General features: G+C 47.8%; 1 protein-coding gene across 2 annotated transcripts; it reads right to left on the bottom strand.

Moving 5' to 3' along the window:
* Nucleotides 1-4,973: 4,973 nt before the first annotated feature.
* Nucleotides 4,974-9,675, bottom strand: Pycr2 (pyrroline-5-carboxylate reductase 2). 2 transcript variants are annotated; one of them, XM_004641179.2, is made up of 7 exons: nt 8,743-9,675; nt 8,447-8,517; nt 7,354-7,533; nt 7,028-7,249; nt 6,718-6,810; nt 6,390-6,553; nt 4,974-5,651 (listed from the first exon to the last, which is right to left on the bottom strand). In XM_004641179.2, the coding sequence occupies exons 1-7, from the start codon at nt 8,807-8,809 to the stop codon at nt 5,486-5,488; spliced, it is 963 nt and encodes a 320-aa protein (XP_004641236.1). In that variant the 5' UTR covers nt 8,810-9,675; the 3' UTR covers nt 4,974-5,485. The 2 variants fall into 2 exon arrangements, with proteins under 2 accessions (XP_004641236.1, XP_023557008.1); XM_023701240.1 differs by lacking the exon at nt 6,718-6,810 and having other exon boundaries at nt 8,743-9,479.
* Nucleotides 9,676-9,977: the final 302 nt, after the last annotated feature.

Genomic DNA, 9,977 nt, shown 5'->3' with positions numbered 1-9,977 from the left:
AAATCTTTCTTCTCAATGAACTAAGAGAAAGTAGCTGTATATCTATCCTATTTTGTATATACAGATATATATTTTTTTAATGGTCCTTCATTTATATCCCCCTTTTTGTTTTGTTTTGTCAGAGATGGGTGTTCCATTGCCATTCAAATATTGTAGGTGCTTGAATTCGGCAAAATAACCCAATATAGTCCAATAGTCCATAATAGTGAGTGATCTTTAAGGAGTAGTGGGTGATCTTTGTACTTTTTCGAAATAGTATTGATTTCTCCATCATAATATCCAGAGATTTTGTTGCTTGTTGCTTGCTTTGTTTTGTTTTTGGTGCTTGAGATAAAGCCCAGGGACTTACACATTCTAAGCATACACTGTCAGTGAGCTACAACCACTACTCCATAATATCCCCTTCTCTCTCCCATCTGCTTCATTGGTAAAAGTAAAGCACAGCTTGAGGCTGTACAAATACTTCAGTTAGATACACAGAAAGGCCTGGAATACCCAGGGAAAGCACAGCCAGGCCCTTAAGCTCAGGTGACCTTTCAGGTCTCGTAGGCAAGCATCACCTGCTCAGATTCAAATGGGATGAGAACCACAAAAGAGGCTGCCTCCATTCCTTCATGACCAATCATGGGGTGCTAAGGACAAAAATGCTAAATCTTTTCATTGCCAAAATCATGCCTACTAACTGTAATCAATAATCAATCCAGGGGGCTGGTGAGATGGCTCAGTGGTCTAAAGAACCTACTTAGAACAAGCTTAGCAAAGCACAGGTACCACGGTTCAATCCCCCCAGCACCACATGCCAACCAGCCCCGCCCCCTGGTGGGCTGAGCTGGCCATACACACACACACACACACACACACACACACACACACACACACATAAATAAATAAAATTTTTTTTAAAAATTTAAAAAATAATAATAATCAATCTAGAGTCAAATAAGAAGTCAACCTCAATTCTGCTTCTCCAGAGAAACTCATTAATGGCTGGGGCCAAAGTTGTGGCCTATAAGAGCAAGATGGAGGCAACAGAGAAAGAAGTGTTATTTTGGGGCTCTAAGAAACCCACCATAAAGTAGTAAGGATTGAGGGCTGCCCTCTACCTGGTGCCCACAGTCCAAGAGGCAGGGGTGAATAAGCTGGAAGCAGAGAGGACAGGCAGTGGGAAGCAGATGGCTGGGTAGTACACTACAAGAGGCATCTACTGCCTGTTATCAGGAGTAGCACTTCAGTTCCCTGAATCTCATTACTGGAGTTGGCAAAGAAAACCCATCATCACACATGGTCTAGAATGAAGCTTTACTTCTGTGGAGACAGATAGCACAGCCAGCTTCCATGGTGGACATAAGTTCCCTATGGGCAATGAGCCCCTTCCTGCAGCCAACCAGGGCCACTGGCCTGCACATACCTCTTTGTGCTACAGCAAGACACAAAGATTCCCTTCTGCAGGAGACAGACAGAGCAGTGGGATCAGCCACCTGTCACAACCTACACACTCACACACATTGAGCCAACCACGATGGCACATGCCTGAAGTCACATCAGGATCACGACTTTTTGGCCAGCCTGGGATAAAACAGTTTCATTAAAGAGAAAAAAGGAAAAACTCACTGAGGCTGAAACAAGGGATTCCCACACAAGGCGACAAATCCAACACCAGCAATGAGGTATGATGATGTTCCAGGCCTAGGGTCCATTCTCATGTAGCCAAGGACATAGGAAAACCATACTGCCCTCCTGTCCCTCTCTATGCCACCTTCTCACCTGTCCCAGGTGTACAAGGTCTCCTACATCCACATCTGTTCTCCACCCTTGTATAACTCACAGCATGGACAGTCTTAGACCTCAGGGCACTGGCCACTAAGAAGCATTCAGCAAATACTTAGGGAAAAAGCCACACCAACCAGGGCCAGCCCTCACAGGAAACATCTGGGGGCCTTTCCTGATGGAATTTGAAGGCAAGATCTAGAACCTCAATACAGCCTAACATAGTGGACAGCCCCTTGGCCACCTCAGGGAGCTGGCAGCTGGCTTGAATCAGCCCTGCAAAGTGTGCTTGGGAGGTGAGAGTTAGGTGTTTGCAAGCACCTCCGACAGGCCCAAAGTCATGGGGAGATGACTAGAAACATTCTTCAAGGATTAGACCTTACTTAACTCTCTGTTGAAGGATCAGGGTCTTCAGTCAAATCTGAACCTGACTACACCTAGTCAAAGCATGAATGGCCCTCACCCATGCACCAAGGCATAATCTAGGTTTTGGAATTAATCCTCTCTAAATTTGTTGAATTTAGGGGCCGGGGAGATGGCTCAGTGGAATAAGCATTTCCCTGGTAAGCGCAAGGGCCTGAGTTCAATCTCCAGTTCTGCAAAAAAAAAAAAAAAAAAAAAAAAAATGTGTTGAATTTAGGCCTAGGAGGTGGTGGTCTTGCAGGGTAGAGGAAGATGAGGGATGATCTTCTTACCGAAGACAGCCACAGGCCTAGTGCAGACAGAACAGGCTTCATATAGTGCATGAGGCTAGACTTCAGATCTCTAAGAATCATACAGTGCTGGTCCTTGGTGACTTGTTTCCTTCACCCAGCATACTCTGCAGGTTTATTGTACTATAGATAGCACACCAGTTAATAGTTCCTTTTTCTTGCATAGCCCACTGTTCAGTAGCTGATTTTTTTTGAAGTGCTGAAGATCCATCCAATCCAGAACATCAAACATCTAGGCAAGTACTCTGCTGTCCCACTGAGCTCCATCCCCACCCCTGTGGGCTGTTATGAATAGTGCTGCCATGAACATGCACATGCAAGTTTCTGTGGGGATTATGACTTATTTCTATTAGGTCTGTATAGCTTAAAGTGGAAATATTGAGTTTTAAACTAACCATTTAACCTTTTAAGGAACTGCCAGACTGTTTTCCAAAGTGGCTATACCAGTAATACAGCACATTCCTAATTTCTCTAAGTACCACAATTTGTTCTTGGGGGTTTTGGGGATAGGGGCTCACTATGTAGTTCAGGCTCGCTTCAAAATTACTCTGCAGTCCACATTGGTCTCAAACTTGTAAGAAATCCTCCTGCCTCAGCTTGAGTGCTACTATTATAGCTGTAAACCACCACATTCAGCTTACCTGTTTTTTTGAAACCAAAACTCCGGGATTGTGGGTATAGTTTAGTGGCAGAGTATTTTCCTGGCATGTTTGAGGCCCTGGATTGGAACCTCCTTGGCATCTATACATCTTTGGTGAAATATCTCCTCAAATATTTTTGGACACCTAGCTGGCCAAAGTCCACAATGACACTGTATATGAAGCATGTGCAAGAAGCCTGCCACACACTGAGAACTATAAAGTGAATTTTAGTACTGTATCTGCTATGCTGAGCCAAAGGAATGAAGCTTCCCTGTGGGCTCTCAGGTTTAGAACTAGGGCCAGTACTGTCCTGACTCAGTGGAACAGAATAAGAAAATTCTGCTCCCTCAGCAGCAGGGTTATAAGGAAGAGAGCAGTGTACACAAAAAGTCCATCATGACTAATACCCATTAGAACCTTCTGATGAAGCATGATGTCTACATTCAGGCATGAAACTTTGAGATCAAAGATACTTAGCCACTTCTTCAAGACTGTTTGGGGCTGGGGAGATGGCTCAGAATTAGCGCTTCCCTGGCAAGCACAAGGGCCTGAGTTCAATCCCCGGTTCCAAAAAAAAAAAAAAGACTGATACTAAAACTAAGAGGAAATGTGAATGCCAATGCCGCGCCTCTCCCAAAGCAGCCCCACTGCCCAGTACAGGCAGTGAGCTGAGAGGAACAAGCACCAGCCATGTGCTGCCCACTGGGGCAACCACAGCTCAGCCAAACTACATGGACTGCACAAGGAGGTTGGAGCTTCAGTGCCTAAGAACACAGACAGCCTAGCTGTGCACTAGCAACACAACTGCGGTAAGGAGTTTCTTCCCTCCAGACCTTGGCATATTCTACAAAGTGAGGAAACAAACAGTCCTCCTCACAGAGCACCTAGCATAATGCCCATCCCACAAGAATACCAATGGCTTTCTCATTTGCATCTGGACTATGACCCCATACTCCACAAAGACCACTAGCTTTTCTCTGCCATTAGCTTTGACCCATCCCAAAATGCAATGTGTTGGCCAGGGCTAGTGGCACTAGCCTATAATCCCAGCATTCTGGGAGGCTAAGGCAAAAAGATTCCAAGCTTAAGCTAGGCCTGCATAACTTGTGACCCTATCACAAAATTAAAAAAAAAAAAAAATTAAAAAGCATAAAAATAAATAAAGGGGCCAGGGAGATGGCTCAGTGGAATAAGCGCTTCCCTGGCAAGCGCAAGGGCCTGAGTTCAATCCCCGGTTCTGCCAAAAAATAAATAAATAAAAATAAAAATAAATAAACTGGACATGGTGGCACACACCTATAATCCCAACACTTGAGAGGCTTAGACAGGAGGATCACTGAAGATTCTAGACCAGCCTAGCCACCATAATGAGTTCAAGGCCAGGCTGAAGTATATAGTAAGACCTTGTCTCATCAAAAATAAATAAATTGGGGCTGGTGAGATGGCTCAGTGGTCTAAAGCACCTACTTAGAACAAGCTTAGCAAAGCACAGGGACCGCGGTTCAATCCCCCAGTACCACATGCCAGCCAGCCCCGCCCCCTGGTGGGCTGAGCTGGCCACACACACACACACACACACACATAAATAAATAAAATTTAAAAAAATAAAATAAAATAAATAAATAAATAAATTGTAATAACTTACAAAGAACAGGGATATAGCTTAATGTGAAGGCTCTGAATTGAGTACTCAGTACTCTGCAAAAAAAACACAAACATAAACATAGTATCTGAGTACAAAGTTGGAGCACAGTTCTTATAGCTCTCAGGGCCTAACCCTAACCTGACCATCCTATCCACACAGAAAAGACCTGGTAAGGGTCTTGAGTACTCTTGAACAATGACTGATGACAAAGCAGAAAATGAAACTTTATTAAAGCAGCTAAACCCAGCACCAGATAACACTAAATGATACATCCATAAGACAAGGATCAAACACAAGTACTATCTAATATCATACACTTCTGGTGAGAACAATTCTTAATTGCTCACTTCTCCACATATCAATATAAAGAATCCTTTCACATTTTTCTCTCTCACATCCTTGCTTTGGCATCAAACTGATTTGCTCTGGACTCCAACTGAAGGACCAGACCTTCTAACCAGGCCAGGAAGCACTGACTCAAGTCACTAGCCACTCTCTGCCACCAGAGGGAGGTGTGCAATGTTGTGTCTGGCTTCCAGTGACAAACACCCCTTCACAGCATCTTCCTATATGAAAGGACCAGAGAAGAAACCAGTGTTACTTGGTGTGAAGAAAATCAAATTATCACCAAGACCGGAAATACCTAGGTGTACCCCTGCCTGCACAACAGAAAGTTCTGCCAAGGGCTCTGGATTACAACGAGGAGGGCAGATGATGACTTAGTCCTTCTTGCCTCCTGGGACTAGGCTCCTTGTAAGGAGCTTTCCAGGACTGGATGGGGCCAGTGTAGACACTGTGGGTGACTCCAGCTTCACTCTATCCAAGAGGGTCTTCTTAAGGGCAGCTGGAGAGATCTTTTCCTGGTCAGCCATGGACTGCAGCTCCCTGCAAAGTCCCAGACAGATTCAAGAAAGGAAATAAGTCTTGCAGCCAGAGCTTTGAGTTTTCCCCATCCACAAAGCCCCAGATCTTTAATTTGACTTCACCAAAAATTAGAATACCAAATCAAACACTCCCTCCAGCTTTGTAGAAATACTATTCAACTAAGTCTTACCTTATGTGATCTGAATGAACTAGACATGGAACTTAAGTGTATTCAACCATGAGGGAGAATGTGAATTAGTTCCAATAAGATACTTAAAGCTGGGGCTGGGGAGATGGCTCGGTAGGATAAGCGCTTGACTGGCAAACGCAAGGATCTGAGTTCAATCCCCGGTTCCGCACAAAAAAAAAAAAAAGATACTTAAAGGTGAATCCTGCCTCCATCACCTGTCAACTATTTAACCTTGAACTTTCGAATCCACATATCAAAGTTAAGCCCAGCTATCAGAAGTATAGTGAGAATTATGTAAAGGCCTACAAACCACTTAGCTAAATAAAGTTTAGTAAGTCATGCTTCCCATTTATGCCAGAGGTTGCAATTTTTTGAATTTGAAAAATCAGATCTTGGTAATGACCCTAACCAATAGGATATAAGTATCATTAACTACCAATATGGTTGGCATTCCAATGATGGAATATGAGGCAAACAAGTAAACAGACTCCAGCCCTAAGAGGACCCAATGCAGCAAGCAAGAAAGAACCGTAAGATGGTGCCCAGCCCAGGAACATGAAATAGCTCACCGGGTTCGGATACAGGAAGCCTCAACTGCATTGATAAGTAGAGAGCGGAAGCCCCCACTCTCTAGAAAGTGTAGGGCATGAATGGTGGCTCCTCCAGGGGAGCAAACGTTGTCCTTGAGCTGGCCTGGATGGTCCTCCGAGCTCAACAGCATCTTGGCAGCTCCCTATGGCAAAAGGAGCATTGTACGAAAAAGCTGCCAGTACACTTTGGAAAAAGCTACCCTACACCACCTGCTCCTGGCCAATCTCAAGCAGCCCATCCCCAGCTTGGCAACCCATAAGAAATTCCATCACATACTCTGGTCACACATGCAGGGAAGACACTAACCAATAATGCCTGGGCCCCAAGTCGGACTGCAAGGCGCCGTGGCAAACCCATCTTCACTCCACCATCAGCCAGTGCATCCAGGGCCATGAATGCCTAAAAGACATTTGTTGAGCCTGCAAAGCAGGCACTCTCAGCTCTCCCTAGGGCCTGCTCTTCAGATGACTACAACTAGCTCCAAGGTCAGGGTCCCCCTCTGGATAGCCACACCCAAAAGAAGGTACTGCCCCAGGCCAAACCTGCCTGCCAGCCCATCCTGGTGTGTGTCTAAGTGACCCAGAGGTGGGAGGCAAAGGGGGAGCGAAGGCCTCACATAGGCAGGTCCACTGCCACTGAGTCCAGTGATGGCATCAATCAGGTCTTCCTCCACCTCGGTGCAGAATCCCACACTGCTCATCAGCTGCTCCAGGAGCTGCCCATCCTCCACCAGGGCATGGGTTCCAGTAGCATACACAGTAGCACCTTCCCGTACCACCACAGGTGTATTTGTCATGCAGCGAATCACTTTGGGAGCTGGCTGGAACGCCATTAGCTTCTGAAGCAAGATAGAAGGCCAAGTGAGTCACAAGGGCACATCTCTTACCCATCAATGGCTACTCCCAGGCCACCCTCCTCTCATACAAAAGTTGAGATCAGTACCTTCTCCACAGAGCTGATGGTGACACCAGCCGCACAGGAAACTACAATGTGCCTGGCTTGCACATCCATTCCAATCTCATCCAGGATGAAAGGGATAATATGTGGTTTCACAGCCAGGAACAGGACATCGCTGTGCCTCACAGTTTCCTTGTTGCTTCGGGTCAGGTTCACACCCATCTTCTACAGGAAGAGATTGACAAGAGACAGACAATACTGGCAGCCTGGTGAAGGCAGTGCCTCTCAGAACTTAATTCCTCCACCAAGTCCACTAGGCAGCTGCAGCCACAATCCCTTGACTTGTGCTCTTAGGTCACCCCTACGCCCACCCCAGAAAGGAGTTTTCCACTACCTGGTAAGTAAACACAGGCATTAGGCATAGCAACCTTCTCCACCTCTTCCTTCATCCTCGCCAATTTGACATACAAGTCACCCCTCAGCCAGGTGAAAAAGCTCCATGGTAGGCAAAATATAAGCAAAAGGGAAATGCTACATCTAGAGTTGGAAGTAGTTGGGTTGGGCCTCATTCTAACGTGTCACTCAACTCACCAGACTCCATGGCCTCTCTGTGGACCCCAGTGTTAGTATATCAGGTGTCCATTCTAGGCACAGCTTCACCTGTCAACTGCCTCCTTAGCTACCTCTCCCATGCTGCCTGGATTTTGGAAGAACTGGAACTGTGCTTTAGAAAACAGGTACAACTAATCTGCCAGGTTCTTTCCCAGTACACTCATTCATGTGCCAGGACACTAGCAAAGTTGCTACTGTAAATGAGGAAATAAACCTCAGTGTGGCTGAGTACTTGAAGAACACACAACTGATGAAAAATGAGTCTTTATTAGGCTCCTAAGTGAGATGCTTTCCACATATAATTACATGTCAGTCCTCCAACCACCCGTGTTGGGATTTTACCCAAGTCATCCTGCCTGGGATCTCCCACCTTACACTGCTGCCCCACAAAAGTAGGATTATGATGGCTCTGACGCAAAGTCGGTGCCAAGAAAACGCCAGCCCCGGGATCTAGGGCTGGCTAGACTCGGTCTCGGGTCCTTTGCTGGGTTCCTCCACCCTCTTCACACCGCTGCACCCCACCTACCCTGAGTGCGGACACTGTAGGCAGGTCCATTTCCGGGGAGCTGGCTATTATCTTGTGAGCAGACAGGATACCTGCAGAATAAATTGGTTTTTGACAGGGGACACTAGACCATCGTGTTGCCACGATTTCCCTGAGAAAGCAGGATCAACTGCTCTACCAGTGATAGCCTCCCACACTCAGGCAATCGGTTACACGGGCACCACACGAATCTCGTCCTCCCTAAGGGGCACGAAGCCCCCTTCTGTTCACTCTTGCATGCATGCACGAAAGTGCTGGGGTAGGTCCCGCGCGCTCACCTGCGGCAGTGAAGCCCCGCGCCAGCGCACAGGCCAGCTGGCCCGCGCCAATGAAGCCCACGCTCATGCTGCTGAGCGCGGGCCGAGAGACGCTTCTAGAGGAAGGACGAGGCAAGGGAAGCTTCACGAGCCGCCCACCGAAGGAACCGGAACCGAGGACCTCCAGAAGCGATGGCTGACTGGGACCGCTCCTAGACGGGACCGCGCAGCTCCTCTCACCAAGAAAGACGCGCGGGCTGCTGGCCCAACGAAAGCAACGTGGCCCGATAGAGAGCCAATCCGCAGCCTGGAACTCCGGGACGAACAGTCTCGGAAGAACCAATCCACGAGCGTGAGTTCGGGGAGGACCAATCCACGGCCATATATGCTCCGTGCGCCCGCCTCCTCCGCGCAAGCTGACTGACCCGTCCTGCGTGACGTGCGCCCTCTTCCCGGCGCCAGGTCGGGTTCCCACCGAGGCCTGCCAAAGTTGACCTTCTGTGCTTTTGTCACTGTCAGCCACCCCTCGGGCCCAGAAGAAGCCCTCCAGGCAGCCGACTTGAGATGAATGAGTCTCACCCACAAGAGCTCGGATCCGAGGGCAGGGAGGCCAGCCGGGTCTGGCGGTGGGCGTGCGGGCCTCTGCTGGCCGCGGTTCGCACCCACAACCGCGCTCTGCTTCCCAACGTGGCGGCGATCTGCGTGCTTGAACCTGCGCGGGCCACGTGGTATCCGATAGCCAGGGTACCCTATCCTCCACCGGGGATCAGTGAGCTGGGAGGACAGTCGAGGTTCCAACTCCTCTTGCACAGCCCCGCTCCCTACCGCTTGTTTTGAAAAGCTCCACCGTGGGCGCTTTCGGTTTTCAGAATAATATGCTGGAGGGAGGAACGAGTGCAACATCTCGAAAATGTTCTCTAGAAAAGTATAGTGTGCACGTTAAAATTTCAACAGCACTGCTCCGAAGGAGAGGACTCAGTGTTAAAGCACTGACCTAGAATGCATCAGGCCCTAGTTTCCTGCTGTAGCATTATGAACAAATAAAAATATAAAAAATGCCTGGCAAGGTGGTGCATGCCTGTAATCCCAGCACTCTGGGAGGATCGTTACGAGTTCAAGGCCAGTCTGGACTACAAAAGTGAGCTCAAGGCCAGCCTGAACTGCGTAGCGAGACCCTGTCTCAGAAAGGGGGGAGGGGGGAGCAGTACTCTGGTTGACCTAACACAGGAAGAATGGCACGGAGAATCTTAGGAGGC

This window comes from Octodon degus, unplaced genomic scaffold (assembly GCF_000260255.1).
Source record: "Octodon degus isolate 3935 unplaced genomic scaffold, OctDeg1.0 scaffold00131, whole genome shotgun sequence".
Lineage (NCBI taxonomy): Eukaryota > Metazoa > Chordata > Mammalia > Rodentia > Octodontidae > Octodon > Octodon degus.
This window is presented reverse-complemented; position numbering and strand designations above follow the sequence as displayed.